This window comes from Drosophila elegans, unplaced genomic scaffold (genome assembly GCF_018152505.1).
Source record: "Drosophila elegans isolate 14027-0461.03 unplaced genomic scaffold, ASM1815250v1 contig_149, whole genome shotgun sequence".
In the NCBI taxonomy this organism is placed as follows: domain Eukaryota; kingdom Metazoa; phylum Arthropoda; class Insecta; order Diptera; family Drosophilidae; genus Drosophila; species Drosophila elegans.
Window position 1 is genome coordinate 10,283,690 of NW_024545513.1, and position 21,866 is coordinate 10,305,555.

General features: G+C 46.1%; 3 protein-coding genes across 4 annotated transcripts; all 3 read right to left on the reverse strand.

Moving 5' to 3' along the window:
* Window positions 1-1,264: 1,264 nt before the first annotated feature.
* On the reverse strand, window positions 1,265-12,899 carry LOC108136443 (protein lava lamp). The gene is made up of 10 exons (XM_017257606.2): window positions 12,812-12,899; window positions 12,266-12,493; window positions 12,113-12,184; window positions 11,595-11,675; window positions 7,455-11,531; window positions 6,800-6,883; window positions 2,643-6,729; window positions 2,443-2,563; window positions 1,792-1,979; window positions 1,265-1,715 (listed from the first exon to the last, which is right to left on the reverse strand). The coding sequence occupies exons 2-10, from the start codon at window positions 12,317-12,319 to the stop codon at window positions 1,627-1,629; spliced, it is 8,853 nt and encodes a 2,950-aa protein (XP_017113095.1). The 5' UTR covers window positions 12,320-12,493; window positions 12,812-12,899; the 3' UTR covers window positions 1,265-1,626.
* Window positions 12,900-13,305: 406 nt separating this feature from the next.
* Window positions 13,306-18,477, reverse strand: LOC108136619 (L-asparaginase). Of its 2 annotated transcripts, XM_017257936.2 has the most exons (5): window positions 18,323-18,477; window positions 17,644-17,872; window positions 15,734-15,969; window positions 14,919-15,668; window positions 13,306-14,350 (listed from the first exon to the last, which is right to left on the reverse strand). In XM_017257936.2, exons 2-5 carry the CDS (start codon window positions 17,864-17,866, stop codon window positions 13,643-13,645), a joined length of 1,917 nt encoding a protein of 638 aa, XP_017113425.1. In that variant the 5' UTR covers window positions 17,867-17,872; window positions 18,323-18,477; the 3' UTR covers window positions 13,306-13,642. The 2 variants fall into 2 exon arrangements, with proteins under 2 accessions (XP_017113425.1, XP_041566741.1); XM_041710807.1 differs by lacking the exon at window positions 18,323-18,477 and having other exon boundaries at window positions 17,644-18,292.
* Window positions 18,478-19,003: 526 nt separating this feature from the next.
* Window positions 19,004-21,654, reverse strand: LOC108136650 (venom carboxylesterase-6). The gene is made up of 4 exons (XM_017257974.2): window positions 20,745-21,654; window positions 19,798-20,145; window positions 19,365-19,657; window positions 19,004-19,298 (listed from the first exon to the last, which is right to left on the reverse strand). Exons 1-4 carry the CDS (start codon window positions 21,636-21,638, stop codon window positions 19,091-19,093), a joined length of 1,743 nt encoding a protein of 580 aa, XP_017113463.1. The 5' UTR covers window positions 21,639-21,654; the 3' UTR covers window positions 19,004-19,090.
* Window positions 21,655-21,866: the final 212 nt, after the last annotated feature.

Consider the following 21,866-nt stretch of genomic DNA (forward strand, 5'->3'; position numbering starts at 1 on the left):
CCACACATATTTCATTGCAATTGTTTGTGGTTATGACTTTTTTATATATAGTTTGCAAAGCATTGAAAAAGGGTATATAGATTTATACAAGAATATATATTCGCTGACATGCATGATCGCTGTATTTTCATAGGCATGTGGAAACTCGTATTTAAATGTTTAACTAGAAATACAGAAAACAAAAAACCTAAAAATAAATAAAAAGAGAAGTGTGGAAGTAAAAACAAATAAAGAAGCAAAAAAAAAAACAAAAAATACAAAAAACAAGCAAATCATAAGCAAAATGTACTTGATGTCAGCTGTAGCAAAAAAGAAAAACACAATATATATGAACATAATAATAATAATAATAATAAAATGTGGAAACGGAAATTGAAATTCAACAATTGTTTCGGTACATTTAACAACATTGAATTGCATTACTTAATTGAAATCAACCAACATACACTCTACACACGCCCAAAAGTCTCCTCGCAAAAGGGCCGCAAAATCAAAGGAGGATATAGGATGTCGCAGGTTGGAGGAGATCGAATTCTGGAGATCGGGAGATTCGGGAGGAGATCACAACACAAACAAGAAAAAACCAATTATAATATTTACAGCATGAATCTTAAAAACTAAGTGTTTTTTTCTCAAAGGAAAAATAAAATGAAACATTGTTAATTAAACATCAAATATCATTTGAAATAAATTTAAATAAAACGAAAATGGATGGTTGGTTGGATGGTTGATGCGTTGGTAATCATAAACAATATATCCATGTTTATAATGAGCTATACGTATTATACGGATAAGAAAATGCAGTAAGATATTCCATTCAAAACATTTTTATTCGCCATTAAGACGTACAGCTGCGGTCAAAAATAATATATGTTTTTTTTAACTTATGGAAAATGCAAGTTTAAAATAGTTTAGAAGCCACATTTCCGAGAAGCTAACACTAAATACTTAATCGGAAAATATAATAACTAGACGATAAAGGATATTTCAAATTTGAGAAATTTTCTAAATTTATTAATAACTTATTTATTAAGAACTTTTAACACTTTAATTTCCTTGAAAAACTAAAAAAAAAATATACAAGTTTTTATCTTATTTAGCTTATTGGTAAATTAAAGTCAAAATTGTGTTGCCTTAAAATTTACTTTACCAAACTCGACTGCTCACTTATTGACCGCAGCTGTATATGTTCCAATGCTGTCATAAATTTGTATCAGAACTGCAAGATCTGAAAAGTAACCCCTTTAAAACACATTTTTCTATATTTTGGTTTAATTCTTAAATTCTTTAGTTAAATTTTCACTTTTTTTTTTTGTTTTTGCTTCTGCTTTGCTTCATTTCGATTTGTTTTATACAATTTTTACATATCTACAACATAAAACGTACGCGTTTGGAACAAAATCGGGGAAATCGGGAATTTCGGGGACAGCTTTTCAGCTAGCCAAGGTACATATAATATCGTATAAAGAACTTTAACGCTATCGCCATCGTCCGCGCAAGGAAGGCCAGAATTATGATTAAAGTAGTGATTCGTTATTAGAGTGCTAGTCGTAGTAGGAGCCCATCATCTGGAGGCATCTCCTGGGTACGTAGTTGACCTCGCCGGTAAATGTTAATGGGCAGGGGCTAGCCGGAGGGCTCATCCTCCTTGTTGTTGTTGCTGCCCATTATCCAGTCCATGAGCATCATCGATGGCGAACGCAATGCGGACTGAGCTGGAGATTTGGATTTGGTATCGGAATTTTGGTTAGGGCATCATCACAAGCTCAAGTTTAGGTGTCTTCCACTCACAGAGATCCGCGCCGATTGTTGCTGGCGGTGCGGGAGGGGCTACGACTGATCCCGATCCTGATCCAGATCCAGCTCTCTGCTGCTTGGCCATGTCCCTCTGCAGTTGGATCATCTGCTGTAGGCGTTGCTCACGCTCGTCAACAATTGCCTTATCCTTGGAATGCTTCACCGTCTGCAACTCTGCGAGCCTGAAAAGTGCAAGAATAATCATTACAAAAATGTTTTTGGACTCGGTTGTAAACGGTGCAGCTACTACTATGATTATTGAAATATATATAATCAATAATATTTCATATTCTGGAACGATTAAATATATTCTGAAACATTAAAATTTTATTTATAATGAATGGATGGACCAAAAATGCCTTTAAACCATAATGATTTAAGGCCAATACAATTTTATGCTATTATTCCGGTTTAACCGCTGCATCGTTTACAACCTGAATTATTTTTTTGAATTTTGTTACAAAAAAAAAAAATAAATTTATATTTATATTTATATTATATATATATTAAATATATATATTACAAATGTATATATATTAAAATCTTTTTAAAATAATATATAATGTTACGTTTTTTTTTGACTAAACCGCTGCATCGTTTACAACTTTATTTATTGATTTATTACTATTATTTGTCACCACTCACTTTTGCTTGAGGTCACTGCCCGTGGTTGTGGTTCCCAGGAGCTCGCTGCTGCTGCCGGCGCTGCTGGTTTTGCTGGGACTGCTGCCCGAGGCGGCCGATGAGGACGCCGTGGCACAGGCGGCTATATGATGAAAGATTAACAAATCGGTTAGGATTGAGTATGTAGGGTAAATGCCAAAAAGAATCCCACTCCCACTCACGTTCATCGCTGACGCGACTCCGTTCCGTTTCCAACTGGCGCAACGTGTCCGACAGCTTCAACTGCAGATGGTCACGTTCCTCGAGCAGCTGCACCAGCTCCAGGATCATCTCCTCGACACGCATGTCCCGCTGGTGGAGCATCATCAGGGCGTAGTCCAGATCCGCCTTCAGCACATACTCGGGCAGTGGTTCGTTGTTGGCAGTTAGCGGCGGTGGTCCACCGGCTGAGGCGGCGGCACCGGCGGACGCAGTTGGATTGCCACCCGATCCGCCGCGATTCTGCAACCGGAAGGGATCGTATTGGGCTGCCAGGCGAGCATACTCCGCCGAACGGATGGCCAGCTGCTCCTTGAGCGTTACAATCTCCATTTCCTGCGTTTCCAGGGCCTTTTGCATCTTCAGCATCATTTCGCCACCGTTGGTGGCTTCTTCCGGCTTCTCCTGCTGCTGCAGCTGCTCCTGTTGCTTCTGTTGCCCCTGCTGCTGCTGCTGCTGGCCAATCTCCTCCAGCTGCGCCCGGAAGGCAGCCTCCCGCTGGGCCAGATGCTCCTGCCAAATGCTGGCCACCTCGCCGCACTTCTGCTCCACCAACTGTTCCCACTGCCGATTGATGGCTGCCAGATCGGGCGTGGGATTGGGTTGAGGATTGGGTTGGGGATTGGAATGCTGGCCAAGATTCTGGCTCTGCAAGACCTCGAGGGAGCGACGCAGTTCAGTGATCTCAATGTCTTTCGTGTCCAGCTGGAGCAGCGTCTGTTTCATCCTGTCCTCCAGCTCCAGGCTGCTGAGTACATGGTTGTTGAGCACGCGCAGCTCCTCCTCCATGTCGGATTTATCCTGCTGCAGCTGTTGGCACTCGGCACGCAGTCGTTCCACGGATTCCCCAGCGGAACTCACCACCTGGTGATCCTCCTCCTGCCTATCCTCTTCCAACTGCTTGACCTGCATGCGCAGCAATTGCAGCTCCTGGTTTTTGGTCAGAATCTCGAAGACAAGCTTCTCCGTTTGGTCCTCGCGCATCAGCTCCTCGATGCGCTGTTTGAGGTGGACAATCTCTGCTTCCTTCTCCTGCAGCAGAACCATTTGCTCATCATTCCTGGTGTCCACATCCTCGACGGTGGCCTCCTGACTTCCCATGCGACGCAGTGCCTCCAATTCGGCTTGATCCCGTGTGCGCTGTGCTTCCAGCTTGTTGAGTTGGTGGCTCAGCTGCTGGAACTCCAGTTGCTGTGATCTCAGGCGCTCCACTTCGGGTTGCAGGTTCCTCAGGCGCTCCACTTCGGGTTGCAGGTTCCGCAGGTGTTCCACCTCCGTCTGCAGGCTTCTCAGCTGCTCCACCTCGATCTGAAGTCTTCGCAGGTGTTCCTGCTCTTCTTTCTGGAACTCTTTGCTTTGTAGCTGCTGATCCTCTTGAATCTTTTGGTTTCTTAAGTGCTCCACTTCGGTCTGGAGGCTCCTCAAGTGCTCCAGTTCGGGTTGAAGGCTTCTTAGTTGCTCCACTTCGGTCTGGAGACTCCTCAATTGAACCACCTCGGCCTGGAGAGCCTGCAACTCTTGCAGATCGGACTGTCCCTGCCTCAGTTCATCCACCTCCAGCAGACGCTCCCGCAACTGCTCCTGCAGTGTTTCCCGTTGGGCCTGCACCTGGGCAGTGGTCTCCTCGGCCAGTTGGAGCAGTCGACTCTGCTCCCTCAGTTTCTGCTGCAGCTCGTGGCACTCGGCATTCAGATCCTGGTTCTCCGCCTGTAGGCTATCAATCCTGGCCACCTCATCGGTGGCGATGGGAGCAGCTGGCATGGCTGGCGCTGCACCAGCAGCGGGCACATCCCACTGGTCCAGTTGGTTGAGCTTCTCCTGAAGCTCCCGGATGCGGGCCTGGTACATCTGGACATCCCGGTCCTGGCGCTCCTTCAGCTCGGCCATGCGTTCGTTGCCAGCGGTGAGGACATCGATGCGCTTCGCCAGCTTCTCCTTTTCGAGGGCCTGCTGCTGCAGCAGCTCCTCGGCTTTGGATTGGCGGGATTCGTGCAACTGGAGCTGGTGCTTCAGCTCCTCGATAATGGCCGTATCCAAGTCGTTGTCCACTGGTGCCGCCGGCGGGGTCGCCTTCGTTTTGTATTCCTTCAGGCGCTTCATCAGCTTGGCCGCCTTTGTCTGCAGCTCTGCCTTCTGCTGCTCCGCACTGGCCAGCTGCAGCTCCAATTGGGCAATCCTCGCATGCAGCGGCTCCACATCCGTTTGCGGCGCCTCCGTGGCCGCACTCGCCCACGGATCCTCGTCCACACCCCAATCGATCTGCTGCTGCTCCTGCTGCGGCTGGCACAAGTACGCCTTTTTGGGCTGGATGAGTGGCTCCTCCACCGGCTGCGTTTGCGGTAGGCCCAGGTCCAGGTGGTGACCCGACTGATGTACGGCATCGGGCACCGTTTCCCCAGTCGCCTGTCCGCCAAAGAACATGTCCAGCGTGGGCACAGCCACTGCCGCCGTTGGGACAATGAGCTTCTCCAGGGCCGCCAAGCGTTCGCGTTCCTCGTTGGCCGCCAAGCGTTCGCGTTCCTCGTTGGCCGCCTTAATCTCGGCCAGCTGCTCGTCCCGCTCCCTCAGCAGACGCTGTAGCTCCTGCAGATGCTGCTCCAACTGCTGGCGTCGCTCTTCCTGCTCGGCCACGTTCTGATTCCGCGCCGCCAGTTTCGTTTCCAGATCCTGGGCATGCTTCTCCAGATCGGAGACATTCCGCTGCAGATCCTCGATGGTGGGCGGTGGTGGCATGGCCAGGGCTGCACCCAATGACGACACCCTCAAGGGCTGGGCCGCAATTTCGTCGAAGGGCGAGGGTGCGGCCAGAGCATCGCCGCCAAAGAAGAGGGAAGCTGGTGGAGGATGCTGCTGTAGCTGGGATGTGGATTGAGCCACCGGAAGAGGATTGTGATGATGCGGCTGCTGCTGCTGCCTGGCCAATTGAGCCTGCAGTTCGCTTAGTTGCTCGGCCAACCGCCTGTTCTCCGTCTCGATGTAAACCTGGTCGTCCGTTTGGTTCTGACCCAGCGTGTCCAGCTCCGCAATCTGCTGCTGGAGGGCCTGCAGCTCCTGGCTGTGGTTGGCACAGAGGGCATCGATCTGGGTGCGCAGGTTGTCCGTTTCGGTCTTGTCCTGCAGCGCCTGCATGCGCAGCTCCTGCAGCTCGAGCACATCCTGCTCGGCACTGTCCTGCTGCAGTCGCAACAGGGTAACCTCGCGACTCAGGGCGGAACGCTCGCGCTCCACCTCTTGCAACTCGTCGCTGAGGCGCTGCAATTCCTCCGCCCGCTGGGCGACCAGCTCCTGGGAGCGCTCCAGCTGCTGGACAAGATCGCGCTGCTCGGCCGCCGCTCGTTCCACATGGCCATTGAGGTCGCACTCGAGTTCGTCCAGTTCGGTGGCCTTGGCGGCCAGTTTGGCATCGTATACCTGTCGCTGGCGTTGCAGTTCCGCCTCCTTGGCATCCAGTTGTTGGCGCAGATCGGCCAGCTCCTCCTGCGCCTGGCTGTTGAGCTGTTCCCGCTCCGCCTGGGCAGCGGACGTTAACTGCGAGTGTTTGGTTACCAGGGATTCGTAGTCCGAACGCAGGCCAGCCAGTTGCTGTCGGCACTCCTCCGCCTCGCTGGTGACCAACTGCAGTTGGCGACCCTGAGCCTGTTCCCTTTCGTTCAGTTTGAGCAGATGCTCCTGCAGCTGCTGTTCCTGCCGACGCTGCTGATCCTGCTGCTCACGGCTCTCCAGCAGCTGCTGCTCCAGCTGTTGCGTGCGATCCTGGGCAGCCGCCTGCCGATTGGCCTCGCTGGCCACCTGCTCCTCCAGGGCGGCGCTCCTGGCCAGCAGCTCCGCGTTGTGCGCCTCCAGCGACTCAATGTACGAGGCGTCCTCCTGCAGCTTGGCCTGGATGCCCTCGTGTATCGTCTCCAGGCGGGCAATGGTCATCTCAAAGTTGGCCTTGTCCCCAGCATACTGCTGTGCCAGCAGGGCGTGCTGCTCCTGGGCGGCCGTCAGTTGGACACGAAGGTGTTCCAGCTCTTTTTCGGCCGCTCGAAGGGATTCCGTTTGCTGCAGCTGCAGGATTGGGAGAAATGGAAACATTACAAACACAGGCTATCAAAGAGGAGAGGAGAGGTTGACTCACCGATTCAAATGGTTTTTGTGTGGTCTTGATAATGCTGGCTCTCTCGCTCTCCAACTGGGCAATCTCCTGGCGCAGGGCAGCAATCTAGTTTATAAAATTTAAGACGTTAAAAAGACAATAAAGAATGCTTAAGTTATTAACGCTGATTAATTCCAAATAAATATGCCTCCAGAAAAAAATCTGATTTAATGTGGCGCCATCTGCCGAACAACTCCACAAGCTAAGAGAGAGAGAAACTTCCATCTCACTCTCAAATAAAAAAAGTGACGTCATAATCACATAATTGCCAATAACTTCTAAAACAATGGTTTGATTTGAAAAATTGTAAGTGGGTCAATTGATATTGACCAAATAAACATATAGAGCCCAATAACTGATCTATACCATATCTTAAAGTGGCATGACAGAGTTTCGCGATTTGTGGGCGTGCGAGTGTGTGTGGCCAAATTTTAAAGTAAATAAAAAATGCGTAGGCATAATTAGCAACTGCACGTTAAATCCCAAATGGCTGGCTTTTATGCTTACCAAAATCTGGACTTTAATACAGACAGAGAGATAAATGCTGATCAAGAATATATATATATATATATACTTTGCCTACCTGCTGCATATAAATTAAAAAAAAAGCTAAGAGACCAGTTTGTTTGCCACTTACCTCTGCATCCTTCTCCAGATGCAGTTGCTCCTGGACAGCAGCTCGCTTGGTTCGCACATGTTCCACCTCGCTGGCCTGATCCTGCTGATCCATCTGATCCTGCTGGAACTGCTGAAGCTCCCGCTGCAGCGCTTGAATGGTGGCATTGCGATGCTTGATCAGCTCCTTGGACTTTTCGAATTTCTTGGATTTCTGCTCCAGTTGACGCTGCAGATCCTCGACAGCCGTCGCCTTCTGTTCGAGATTTTGGATTTCCTGCTGCAGCTGGGCGACTTGCTGCCTCAGCTTGGAGCATTCCTGACCCTGCTGGAAGACCTCCTGTTCGGCTTCATGGCGCTCGCGTCGCAGCTCCTTGTTGACCAGATTGGCATCCTGGAGCTCCGCATCGCGCTGCTGGATCAGTTGCTCCTGCTCCTGGATTTGCTGCCTCAGCTGGCGCAGGGCATCGCGATTCTCGAGGTTCACATGGATCTTGGCCTTGAGATCCTCGTTGAGTTTGCTGACCTGCTGCTGCAGCTTCTCCACCTCCTGCGTGTCCACAATCGGTGGACGGGACTGCTGCGCCTGCTCCTGCTCCTGAAGTTGACTTGTTAGCTCCTGCACCTTCTGCTCGAGATCGGCATTGTCCTGCGTGCGCTTCTTCAAGTTAAGGGCATACTTCTTGAGCTTCTCGCGCAGTTCGCGGCTCTTGAGCTGCTCCTCCTGGCGGGCCTGCTCCATGGCCTGGTACAACTCCTGGATCTGCTGGTTGAGCGCATCGATCGTCTCCTGGCTGGAGGCCAGTTCGCTGACCTGCTGGGCGGCCAGACTCTTGCTGATGCGCAGCGCCTCCCTCAGCTGGTCGGGATCCTCGTGGACCTGGGACTTCAACTCGCGCAGCTCCTCCTGGGCGGACTGCAGCTCCAGCATCTTGAGGTTGAGCGCATGCTCGTTCTCGCCGAGGCTCTCGATCAGCTGCTGCTTCTGCTCGGCCACCAGAGCCTGCAGGATGCTCAGTTCCCCCTCGAGCGCCTCGCCACGCGACTCCAGCTCGCGTCGCAATCGCGTCTGCTGCTCCATGTGCTTCTCGTGACCCATTTCCTTGGCATTGAGCAGCTGATCGAACTGTTCCGCCTGCAGCTGCAGTTGTGTGATCTCTTCCCGCTGCCTGGCCACCAATTGCTGGTGATCGGCTTGGGTTTGGAGTAGCTCTCGGATTTGCTCCAGCTGCTCTGCCTGCGAGGAGCGTGTGTCCTCCAGCAGCGATTGCAATTGCAGCAACTCCTCCTCCCGCTGATTGTCCGTGCCTGCAATGGCCAACGGAGGCTGTCCTCCGATCCCGGCCTCCGATTCCGGATAACTGTCCCTCAGCTCGTCCAGTTCCTGGCGCAGACGCGATATCACCGCCTTGAGCTCCGCATTCTGGGCATTGAGCTGCTCGTATTCGGCCAGAGCTTTGCCATTGGGAGCGGTGACAGCGACCACGGTCTCCACCACCGTCACCGTTTCCACCGCCGAGCTGGCCTCCTTCACCTTGTGCAGCAGCTCACTCAACTGGGTGTGACAGTTCTTGGCCTCCTTGGCCAGCTTCTTGGCCACATTGAACTTGGCCTGGCGATCGTTTGCCCGCCGATACGCCTCCAGTTCGGAGTTCAACTTGCTCAGGGATTTCTCGCATTTCTCGAAGAGCACGGGACCACCATCGCCGGCATCCAGGGAGGCCACCACCTCCGTGGATCGCTGCATCGAGCTGAGCTCCTGCGACAGATTCGATGAGGTGGAGGTGGAGGAGAGCAGATCTCTTTCCCGTTCCCGCTGCAGCAGCTGCAACGATGTGCAACTCTCGTCCAATCGGGCCTGCAGTTGCACATTCTCCGCGGACAGCTGCTCCAGCTTGTCCAGCACCTCGCCGCGTTCCTGGGTGAACAGTTCGAGGCGTTCCCTTAGCTGGCACAGACTCTCGCCGCCGGAATTGTCCTCCTCCTCGGGATCCTCCGTTTGGGTGAGCTCGCTCACATGACTGGGCAACTGCTGGTGCTGCTGATGCTGCTGCTGGACCGGATCCACCTGCTTCTGCTCCTGGGCATCACCCTCGCTGGCCGGTCGTCGCTGCTGGCCAAAGCACTCCAGCTGCTGGCGTTCCACAATCTCAATGGATTCCGCCGAACTGGAGGAGCTGAGCTTCTCCAGCTTGTCCAGTAGCTCCATGTTCTCGTTGATGTAGTGCGTTAGCTTCTTGTCCAGCGTTTCCTTCTCCGTGCGCAGTGTGTCCAGCTGCTGGCGCTGTTCCTGGGCCTCCTGCTCCAGCTGCTGGACGCGCTGGGTCAGTAGCTGCTCTTCCATTTGGGCCTCGCTCAGCTCGGACTCGACGCGGGCGGACTCGTGACCCTGCTGCAGTGCCTCCAGGGCCTGTTGCAGTTCCAGCTTCTGTTCCTCCAGCAGGCGAATGGCCTCAAGTTGAAGGGGATTGGACTCAACCGGCTGCTCCTCCACCCTCTCCTCCTTCTCCACCTTCTCCTCCTCATCCTCGTGCATGTTGGCCAGCTGCCATTGACCCTTCTCGTCCTCGAGGACCGTGATCCTCTGCTGCAGCTGTTCGTTTTCGGCCGCCAGTGTGGCCAACTGGGTTTGGCCATCCTGGGATTGCAGTTTCTGCAGCTGCTTCTCCGCCTGCTTGCACTTAAGCTTCAGCTTGATGTTGGCCTTGTTGGATTCGTCCAGCTTTTGCTTGAGCTGCTGCAGTTCCTCCTGCAGCTGCTGGCTGGCCGCACTGTCCTCCAGATGATCGTCGAGGAAGAGGGCCGGCTTGGTGCGACTGCTCTGGGCCAGCTTCTCCTCCAGCAGGCGGAGATTCACATTGAGCACATTGAGTTCCGTGGTCTTCTCCGCCAGCTCTTCGCTTTGCTCAGCCATGGCGGCCTTTTGCTCATCCAGTTGCGCAGACTGGGCTGCTATGGTGGCCTCCAGTTCCTCAAGACGTGCGGATATACTCTCATCGCTCACCTGGAGCTTCGTTTGGGCGGCCAACTGCTGACGCAGCTCCTCGTTGGTGGCCTGCAGCTCGCTCAGTTGGTTGGTCAGCTCCTGCAGCTGTTTGGCCAGCTCCAAGCTCACCTGGGCATCGGTGGATGACGCCGAGTGTGCCGACTGCGGACTACTGGAAGACTTCTCTTGCTCCTGCTCCTGTTCCCGCTCCTGTTCTCGCTGCCTTTCTCGTTCCCGTGCCGTGGTCAGCTCTTCCTGGAGTTCACAGCGGGTCGTCTCTAGCAGATCGTTGACATTCTCCAGCTCTGCCAGTCGTTCTCTTAGGACTAACACCTCTCCCTGAAGGCGGCAATGCTCCTGCTCCTGCAGGCCATCCCCCTCCCTCTCCGACTTCATCTCCTCGTTCTCCTTCTTTGCCCCCAGACGCAGTTGCTCCAACTCCTCGTTGCGCTGAGTGAGCGTGCGCTGCAATTCGGCGCCAGATAGCTCCAATTGCTCGATAAGATTGGCCCGCTTGGCCAGTTCCGTGCGCAATTCGTGCAGCTCCTGCTCCTGGCGACCCTGCTTGAGCTCCGTCAGCTTCATGCGATTCCTGAGCAGCTTCACCCGGCTCTCGTCCAGCGGCTCCTGCCCCTGGGCCTCCAGATCCAAGGCGGAACGGTGCCGGGACACGGGTGGCGGATTGGAGGTAGTCGTAGCCTGTCGCAGGTCCGTCATGGATGAGCCCAGCTCGGCGGCAGTTCGATGGCCAATGCTGGACTTAACAGAGTGCAGCGACTTGGCCAGATCCCGCTTGCGCTGTTCCAGCAGAGCGCGATTCTGCTCGGTGCGCTGGGTGAGCATCAGTAGCTTCTCGCTGCCGCTGGTTTGCAGCTGGGCAATCTCTCCTGCTCCTGCTCCTGCTCCCACTCCTCTTTCTTCTTCTGCTCCTCTGCCGCTCGCTGGGAAATTATCCTTTGTGGGCGTGACCAGTGGAGTGGAGGTGCCGCCGCCGCCGGAACGAGCCTTCAGCACGGTCAGCTTGTGTCCCAGCGTCTTCAGCGACTCCATGGAGTCACTCATGCTGGACTTGCGGCGCCCGTCCTGCGATTTCCTTAAGGCAGTTAGGCGTTCCTAAAAAATGGATTCTTTGTTTAGTTTGGGGATTTTTACTTATTTATATTTGCTGCTGCGTACCTGCTGCTTGTACAGATTCTCTTTAAGGCTGTCCAAACGGCCCTTGCCTTCGGTGCCTCTCGTTGTGCTGGCGGATACATTCTAAAAAGGGATTGTACAGATTATTTAGATTACTTTGAGTATAGGTTTAAACAACTAGACACTACAAAAGCTTCAGCATCAATAACTCTGTAAATAAACTGGTGTTTAGTTATTATTCTGATTGTATAAGCATCATTTCTGAGGAAAAGGATACATGTATCCAATACATAAATTAATATATCCACCTGAAAGTTTAATTTCTAATAACTTGTTACTTTAACATATCAACCATACTCGTATAGTTCCATATCGATCCAATCCAATCTTTCGGTAATTCTAGTTAATTCATTAGCGGTTACTAATTTATATCCGTAAGCATTGCGTATTTTAAAGGCATTTAACCTCCTGAAATCCTTAACTAATAGATCCTAGTCCTTATAGATAGCTTTTTCTGCCGGTAATCTTTAGTTGTGGGGTCCCTTTTAGGATTTGCTCACCTGTAACAAGGACAGATCGTTGGAGCTGCCCGTCAAGCGTATATCCGCCTCGCCATATTCGTGATCATCGGGCTGCAGGCGATAAAGGTGATCATGATCAGTGGATGATAGATGGGTAGGCAAATAGATAACAGATAACAGATATAAACCCACCTGAACGATGGAGAAATCGTAGGAACTCTCCAAAGAAGCCGAATCCTCCGCCATTGTCGTTTCAATTACAAAATAATACCACCTATCTATTTACTAAAAACCGAAAGAAATATCGGGAAAAACAAACAAAACAGAAATCGGGGGATCGGGAATATATATGCGGACTGGCTATCTGAAGGACCGATTATATATCCACGATGTCTGCGCAGCGCTATCTATCGACATTGACTGCAAAGAGAGAGGTTTTACCATGTAGTTAGCTTATATCTTCTAGTTCCAGTCAAATTGGACAATCTTCAGCTTTAACTTTAACTAAGTTTTAATATTGTTTTTTTTTTTGGAATTCGTGGCACTGACGTGTGCATTTGCATGTGTGTGTGTGCTGTGTGGTTGCGTGTATCCATGTGTGCGTGCGTGTGTTTTGTTTGCTGTTTTTTTCAGCCGTTTTACACCGATTTTTTAGTAGGCTATAGAGTTTTCAGTCAATGGCAAATCGATTTGACTAGAAGAACTTCCATAAAATTAAGCTGACAAGCGTATATTTACCAATTCTAATTAATGCCAGCGTAAAAACAATGCAAAACAGGGCTGCGCGAACAACTGAATTGTTATATTCAGCCTTGGTACATTCGTAGTGAATGGCAAAGTTTATTAAGTGTTGGGTAACTTCAGGCTCTCTTAGGCGTTTTACAGCACTGTGATTCTTTTAGTTTTAAATTTTTCTTAAATATTTGCCAGAAATATTATTAGCACCAGCAATTGGAGAACATAATTAAAAATAAATATTAATATAATTCAATAATTTATAATTAAGAGGTATATCACATATTTAATTGCTTAGCAATATAATTTTTTAATATATTTAATAAATCAAAATAAAAAAAAAAGCGACTTTAGTAGAATTATAAAAATAGGCAAATAAATCAAAATATCAAAAATGCCCCTTCTAATTAACGAACCTTATTAAAAACGAGTTTGTAAAGTACAAATATTATGTTTTATTTTTACAAACACTTTTCGGTGTTTTTAACATTTTTTCGTTTACAAGTGCATAAACAATGATTTTATATTATTAACACAGTTGCAAAAACACAATATAAGCCTCAGGTAAATGCTTAAACAGCTAACAATTTTGAACTACAATATGTTAAACATACAATACAATAAGTGAGCTATATAAAAACTGATAATAGACATAACAGACACTTAAGTACATACAAAATATCGTCGTCACAGAAGCGCCTAGAGATTTTGGCTTTAAAATCTGGCAAAAAAAAAAAAAAACTATTTCTTTTGAAGGTTTCTAGAAGAGTTATGGTGTAAGGAACAATTTGAGTTATGGGTTTTTGGAAGAGATTTCTTTAGGTGATTCCTGAGTTAGTTGGGCATTTTTAGAACCTCAATAACGGCCACATGTCCACCGCGTTCCGCATAATCCAAGGCGGTCAGGCCGAGCATGTCCTTCTCCTGGGGATTCTCGAAATATGGGAGGACATGTTGCACCACCTCGGGATAGCCATGGAGTGCAGCCACATGCAAGGCTGTCCTGCCCGAAGGATCCGCCTGCGAAAGATCGGCGCCGGCAAACTGATAGGACCTCAATCGCATCATCGATCCTCGAGCAGCTGCCGCACACAGTTGTTCGCCCACGGCCCGGGAAGAACCCGTCAAATGGGCACCGCAATTGATGAGCAACTGGATGATCTCGTGGCTGTCGGTCGAGACGGCCTCCAGCAGCGGTGTGCGATCGTAGCGATCCCTCACATGCACGGACACTCCGTTCTGCAGCAGGTACTTGACGATCTCCACGTTGCCCAGTTGACAGGCCAAATGCAACGCAGTCCGCTGATCATGGTTCGTTCCCGATAGATCGGCTCCATAGGCCTTCAGATTGTTGATCTTCTTGGGATCGCCCTCGGCCACAGCGGCGTTTATCATCGCCGGAAACAGAGTCTCGCCCAGTTGATCCAGTTCCTGGGGCGAGGACAAGTGCAGGGAGCGGGCCACTGCATCCACCAGGTCGAAGTCCTCTATTTTGGGTGCCTTCAAGGCGGTCAGTTCGCCCCTCAGGTTCGACTGCATCATCTGAAATATATCAAGTTGTGATTCAATTAGGTTTTCTGGATAAATTAAATGATATAGACATATTTTAAGATCATATTTTACACAATATAATACATTAAAAATATGATTATAATTATATGTTATGTTTATGTTTATTTTTATGGCAGTATTGTCCTTATCTGTTCAAAAATAGTACGAACAATCGTCAAAAATTTTATTATGGTATGTCAATTTTAAGGGAGATCCTTTTAAAAAGCAGAATTTTAATGTTTTTTTTTAACTTAAATAATTTTACACTTTTTTCTTACACATTTAATACACATTAAATTTAAAAAACATAAATAAGAATTTAGTATCAATTTAAAGGATTTCCTCTCAAAAAACAGAATTTACCTGTTATTTAAAATTATGTTTTTGATAAATTTTACAATTTGAATATACATTTAGTTCGAAAAACATAATATAAGAATTATCTAATTCTATGTTATTATTTTTATGTTAGTTAATTGATATAAAACAACAAGAGATCAACTAGAATTACATGGTATATCAATTTTGATGCAAATTTGAAAGGAAACTGTGAATTTACCTGCTTTTTGACCTCCAGTGACCACTCCTCCTTGCCGATGACATAGGCCAGTTTGGAAAGCGCCGCCTCGGGAGTCATGTCGTATCCGGGAATCACGCCCAGATCGCAAAGGACTTTGCCCGTATCGTAGATCTCGGCGACGGTTCCATTGGGACACTGGGTGCAATTGATGATGATCACACCCCTTTCGTCGGCCGCACGCAGTTCATCGATCAGATCCGTTCGGTTCGATGGGATGTTGCCGGAGCCAAAGGATTGCAGGACCACTCCTCGTATAGGTGGTGCCAAAAATGCCCGAAATGTCGAATGCGAGATGCTCGGAAAGATACGCAGCAAACCGACATTCTCGTCCAGATTCAAGTGTACAGTGAACCGTTCAATGCTGCATGGCCGAAAGATCTGGCGATAGTCCACATTCACATCTATGCCGATCCTCGCCAGCGGTGGAACATTTGGCGAATCGAAGGCATCCAAGGTATTCGAACTGACCTTCACCGTCCGATTGCCACGCATTAACTTGTGCCCAAAGAAGATGCACACCTCCGGAATAATGTAGTTACCGGCTATAATTAGAGCCGACGTAAAATTATCCTTGCCATCGGTTCGCGTCTCAAAAATCGGAATTTGGGAGCCCGTAATGATCACGGTCTTGCCCAGATTCTCCAGCATAAAGGACAAAGCGGAGGCTGTGTAGGAAAGTGTGTCGGTGCCATGAAGAACCACAAAACCATCGAAAAACTCGTAGGATTGCTGAAATAAAAAAAAATTGCTTATTAATTATAACCTTTACAAGCATTTTATTTTATGATTCCTACCTGAATATCACTGGCGATTCGGGCCCAATCGTTCATGGTCATATTGCTGCTGTCCAGTAGAGGTGTATATTCCGAGACCTGGTAAATAATCCTGCGATCCACGCCCTGAACGAATGGTAAAACCAGTGGAGCCATTGATGCAGATGCTCCAAAGCGACGCAACGCGTATTCCTCGTCGTGGATGTTGGGATATTTTCGAATGCTGCGCACCAAGGCATTGGGAATGGGAGCCAGCACTAAAATGGTAACAAAAAACATTAGTTTTTGTAATAAAATCAGAAAAACACTGATTAACTGGTTTATTGAAATGTTTCCGTATTAATAAAATTAAACCTTTAGTTTCTAATTTGATCTTATTTATTTCCAAGTAGCAATATATATATTGTATTCTAGTAATATATATATAATAATTCTAGGAGACAGAAAGAAGTACATTACCTTACTATGTTATTAAAATTAAAACTACATTTTCCATATTTCGATCGATTATATATGATGTACTTGCCATATTCAAGGACTTTGTTGAGCACATTTTTGCATGTCCTTCGGCAATTCAAATGAGCTTTTTACGAGCAAAAGACATTTTTATTCTGGGCGTAATTTGAAAAGAAGGGGAAATTGCAAATCATCATTCGGTCATTGTTTTCATTGACATTGTTTAAGGTCTCCATTAAACCGCACACATTTTTCCTTAAACTAAATTAACTGATAGATGGTTTTGGCAAATTGTTTTGTGTTTCCAAGAAAAGCAAATTTATGTTCAACAAATATTTTATTTCTTTTAGGTTTTTTGTTTATAAAGAAACCAGTTTCCATTTCACCAATCCCTCAGCTATTTAAATTACTTAGTATTTACCTCTTCGAAAATAATTTAAAAATGTACTCTTTATTTGTCAATCAATATAATTTGAACGCAGCGTAATCGCTTATTTGTCTAATAATCAGTCAAGTTTAAAATTATTGTTTTTTTCAATGCCAGATCATTAGAATACGTAATACAAAACTAATGAATACTATACGTATACAATTGTTAAAATCAACAAGCGGCAATCTGTTTATTATTTCAACGAATGCCTTTTGTATATATGGCGTCTAAATAAGAAGGGAAAAAGTGATTAGGTAAACAAATTTTTATTATTTCTACTGCCTTTTTTATATATGGCGTCTAAATGAGAAGGGAAATAAAGGCTTAGGTACACGAGAACCTAATTGGGTACATTAAGTTATCCATATTCTTGAACTTATCAGTTTTTAAATATGAAATGTCATTCTGTATTCAATCAAACCTTCGCTTAGAAACCTACCCAAAATATTTTATCATTCATTTTATCTGGGTATATTTTTGGGACTGACCTTGGTAAAAAAAAAATATAAAAGATAACTATACATATTTCATTTGATAAAATATCCAGTTTAGTTGTTGATTTTGGGTTTTGTATGCGAATTAATATTAAGGGTGTATTAAATCAAATAAAAACAATTTTAATACATACGCAAATGTGATTTCCGGCTTAAAAAAGTCCCTAATTTTTTAAAATTTATGTATTAGTATTAAAGCTATTAAACTATTAAATTACCTAAAACTCAAAACTAAATAATGATTGCTAGGGCTGTTAAAATAGATATAGTTTCGATACTTTTATAAAAAAATTCAACTGTAAAAATATCAAAATTCCCAAATAAGTTAATTATGATTCTACTTTAAATAACCAATAATTAATTAAATAAATATAGTTTTAAGACTTTTCAAAGATAGTGTACTTGAATAATATTTAAATCCCCATATAAGGTTTGTATGATTGCGATTTAAATAATGATTCATAAATATATATTTTTTAAAAAACAATTTAATATTTAAAATTAAATGATAAGAAATTTCGATATGGGGCACTTTTTTTTGGATAGTTTACCATTCCGTTCGTTGCGCACCATCCCGATGGTTCCGCCCGTATAGATGACCTTCACCCGGGCCTCCTTGACGTCCTGGGCCATCAGCTTGCCGTCACTCTTATTCCGCCGGATCGTGGGACTCGGCAGAGTGGGTGAAGCGGGGGGCATACTCTTGTCCAGCGAAGTGAGCCTCTCATGACCATTGGTCTTCAGCATGGGAATCTCCATTCCGTTCGCGGTCATGGTTGACTATATAATAAACAAACTTAAGGAACAGAGCACCGGTCTTATCACTAGATTTTCAGATAGTTTCGCTTCGTTTCGGGGAGGGGGCGTGAACAGAAAATCCATTAACAGCCCGTGGTGTCCGTATTATTTGGCCAACTCGTTATCGGTTTAATCCGGATCTTTATACATATATTATAATCCGCGGGGGGCCTTTGGGGAGCACGTGGTTTTATTTTATTATTTTATTTTATTTTATTCTGGTTCTGTTCTTTCGAAAAGGAAATTGAAACGGAAAGTCCGAAATCACGGCGGCGCAATCACTTATTAAGATAAGAAAACCAACCGTAAAGACTTTGGCCCACGACGTACATGACTAATCTAATGAAATTCAAATGACAATCCGCTGATTGCAATATTTTGACCATAAATAAACACACAATCAGCTGGTTGACTATCGATAGAGGTACATACGTGTTTGTTCTCGTTTTCTCTTAAAATGTAACCGTTTTCACCGAAATCTAAGGAGAATCTCTAATATTCTTTCACTTGTTTGTTTTACGCAAAATATAAAATTATTTTTTTGCTTTTATTAAATTTTCTATTTTTGGACAAAATCTCTCCCTTTTTTCTATTGATTTGTTTACTAATTTTCTAATATTTTTCTATCGATGCGGTAACACTATCTGCGGCGTTGCCAGATAAGGTTATATTAATAAATTGCTTTAAAAAAAGCTAAAATCTTAAAATATAAATTTAAGATAAGCACGTAAATATTTTAACTACGAACTAATTGATTATTTTCACTGACTAAGTAAATGGCAGACTTCCCATTTATGTATTAATAATATACTAAATGTATTCTCAATTGCCTAATGATTATTATCAACATACTGATAATATGTCTAGTAGGCGATTTTAATATTCATAATCGAATTATTGTTAAAAATGAGATTTTTCTAACATATGATATGATTTAGATGAAATTAATAAAATAGTTAGTTTTCAGTATAACTTTTTACATATATTTCTAACGTTAAAATAGCCAAAAAAAAAGCTAAGCTCTAAACGTCTGGCAGCCCCGAAAAGCTTTCCCAAATCTGGCAGCCCACAGGCCCGTTATAATGGCGGTAAAAATGCAAAAATGCGACAAAGTTCACAACTCGTAAATTGTTTTATATATTAGTGAAACATTAATAATTAAATAAAGTATAGCATTCCCTTGGCAAATGACGCAGTGCGCTAAAGTTCGTTGTGGGCGTGACTGACGGGCAAATGTGGCTGCAAATCCCTCCAAAAATCGGCACGCTGCTGCATTAATTCATTTTCTAAGCGGAAGATGGTCGAGGAATCCTCGATTTTGGTCCCCAAACGGGCATATTCCACTGGATAACCGGACGCAGGACTCCAGGTGGGCAAATTGAAGCTGGCATTCGTAGGATTTGGATTGCTATAATGTAGAAGCAACCATTAGTTTCCCGTTACAACGCCATTTTTTTTTTATGGTACACCTTACCCGGTTTTCGCAAAGCTAACCCACAAATGGAGCATCAATTCGCGAAGTTTCAGATCCTTTTCCGTCGGCACGGCACTCACAAACAGCTCCCGGCCAATGGGGAATAAATACTGGAGCTCTTCGGCATGACACGCCCCGTAAAACTCATTACGGCCGCCCTTGAAAATCTCTGTAAAACTGGCGGCACCCTTGTGATCGAACAGGTAGACATATGTGGGTGCCACGCCCCCTTGGGACATACGGAGGCGCAAGTACTCATCGATTCCGGCCACAAACCATCCATCCGAAATCAGCTAAAAAGGGTAAGAAATATGGGAAACGTTGGGTTATAAATAGTCCAAATAATTAATTGGACTCTTTCGATTGTTTTTTTGTATAATGCTTTTAAAATTTTGATTTAAAATCATGCTTATTGGTAGTATTTTGAACTTACATCAGTCAAATTTTGATGGTTGGTCTTATCGTAATCGTGGCCTGCCTTGAAGTAAAAGCTCTCGATGCGCTGCGTTATCCTCTGCTGAACGGAGTCCTCATGGTGATCGTAGTTCAGCACAACGGGCAGGACCTGGCCAAACTGGGCCTTGAATTCGGCCAACAGCTGGGGAAGATTGAGCAGGGCGGCGGTCTTCAAGAGTCCCTCTTCGGCGGTGGCGCCCACAAGGAGTGGCAATTCCAATCCATGGGGTTTAAGCGCCTGGCGCGGTGGAACCGTGAGGAAGGCGCCCTCGTGCTCCGGTTCGATCACCGGGGGAAAAGGTATCATCGGGTCAAAGTCCCAGACCTTCAAAAAGAATAAAGCTTCATTGTAAATACAGCTTTCCCTTCTCCTAATTTGTTTAATACTGACTTAAATGCATGTATTGTATTGGTCAACTTTTGTCAACAAAAGTTGCAAAGGTCTAGTTTATTTGTTAATTATAACAAAAGTATTTTTAATTTTCATTGATTTTGATTTGAATTGGCTTGTTGGCAATAATTTAAACTTTTGTAATTCAAAGTACATACATTTTTTCAAATATGAAATTGGTTAAATAGTTTTTGAAATGACATCTTGTTTTCACTATCACGCCTTTAATGAATTGACAAATTTAAAGAAAAGAAAATTATATGCATACATTTTCCTTTCTTGCAAATTAAGTTTGAAGTCTCTCCGAACAATATTTTAAAAGTCTATAAGTTTTTACAATTATAATTACGCGAATTTAATTTATCACACTTGAAAAGGGGGTTTTTTGTAATATATGTACAATCTAGTTATCTGAAAAAAATAGTGTGCTATTTAAGTAATTTCTTCCTGAGTTCTGTGACTTTAGTTTTCTCTGGTATTAATTATTTGTAATTTCTTTTACTGTAACAAAAGAGAAGCATACGATAACTTACAAACATGTCGTATAGGGAGGCCACGATGTCCTCGGCCGGCCTTTCCCGCAGGCACTCGAGTTTTTGCGGCCATTCTTTGGCGGAGCCGCAACCCACCAACTCAGCCAATTTAGTGGCCCTTGCAGCAGCCACTCCTTTATGAGCAGGCTGAGCCCAGGGATTGAAATATGTGCCGGATTGGGCGATGCCACGATGCAGTAAGCCGCGAGACTTCTCCGACAGCATGTGATAGGTGACACTGGCGCCTCCAGCGCTCTCGCCAAAGACCGTCACACTATTGGGATCACCGCCGAAGGAACCTATATTGGCACGTACCCAGCGCAAAACCTCCAGTTGATCCTTCAGCCCATTGTTACCGGGACAATCGACCGTCTCTGTGCTGAGGAAACCCAACGGACCCAGTCGAAAGTTGGCCGAAACCAAGACGACATCGTGATCGAGCAGAAAATCTGGTCCGTAGAAGCTGCTGATTCCGGAGCCACACTGCCAGCCGCCGCCATGGAACCACACCATCACGGGCAAGGAGCCATTCATCTTTGGCGTCTCCGGCGTGTAGACATTCAGATACAGACAATCCTCGGATCCCTCGATGATCATGTCGCGACGAAAGGGATCGCGCTGCAGGCAGATGGGTGCATCCTTGATGGCCAAACGTTCGCCCTCCCAGGCGGCCTTTGCCACTGGCGGACGGAAGCGAAGATCGCCGAGTGGCGGCTCTGCGTACGGGACACCCATAAATGCCCGCATATGCCGACCGTTGTGGGTGGTCAAATGGCGACCGATCAACCAACCGCCGTGGGACAAACGCACGTGCAAACACTGCGAATTGCGTCCATCGCTCCACTGGACTCCACAGATGCACACCAACAGAACCAACAGTATCACCCGAATCATCGTGGCCGCGCTTGAGGTTCGACTTCAGACTGATTTCGCGGCTGCATAGCACGCGTAGTTTTAATATTACAACATCATCAGTCTCAGCTGGAGAGTCTGCGAACTTGTTTACCGAATTTTTCGTTTTTTTTGGCCGCCCGTCTCTTAACTCATTAATTCTGCTTATTTTTCATACCCCTCCACGCAGTATTTTAAATATCTTACCTGTTTTCGGTTTTAAAATTCATG

What these genes read in the sequence shown, in the direction of transcription:
- LOC108136650 (XM_017257974.2), bottom strand. Translation starts at nt 21,638, where the DNA reads ATGATTCGGGTGATACTGTTGGTTCTGTTGGTGTGCATCTGTGGAGTC. An exon ending in CCTCCCTATACGACATGTTT is followed by an intron (nt 20,146 to 20,744) that starts GTAAGTTATCGT and finishes TTCTTTTTGAAG; the next exon opens with GTCTGGGACTTTGACCCGAT. An exon ending in ACCATCAAAATTTGACTGAT is followed by an intron (nt 19,658 to 19,797) that starts GTAAGTTCAAAA and finishes TACCCTTTTTAG; the next exon opens with CTGATTTCGGATGGATGGTT.
- LOC108136443 (XM_017257606.2), bottom strand. Translation starts at nt 12,319, where the DNA reads ATGGCGGAGGATTCGGCTTCTTTGGAGAGTTCCTACGATTTCTCCATC. An exon ending in ATCTGGAGAAGGATGCAGAG is followed by an intron (nt 6,884 to 7,454) that starts GTAAGTGGCAAA and finishes TTTATAAACTAG; the next exon opens with ATTGCTGCCCTGCGCCAGGA. An exon ending in GGCAGTGACCTCAAGCAAAA is followed by an intron (nt 1,980 to 2,442) that starts GTGAGTGGTGAC and finishes TGCACTTTTCAG; the next exon opens with GCTCGCAGAGTTGCAGACGG.
- LOC108136619 (XM_017257936.2), bottom strand. Translation starts at nt 17,866, where the DNA reads ATGACCGCGAACGGAATGGAGATTCCCATGCTGAAGACCAATGGTCAT. An exon ending in GGTGCGCAACGAACGGAATG is followed by an intron (nt 15,970 to 17,643) that starts GTAAACTATCCA and finishes TTACCATTTTAG; the next exon opens with TGCTGGCTCCCATTCCCAAT. An exon ending in CACTGGAGGTCAAAAAGCAG is followed by an intron (nt 14,351 to 14,918) that starts GTAAATTCACAG and finishes GATATATTTCAG; the next exon opens with ATGATGCAGTCGAACCTGAG.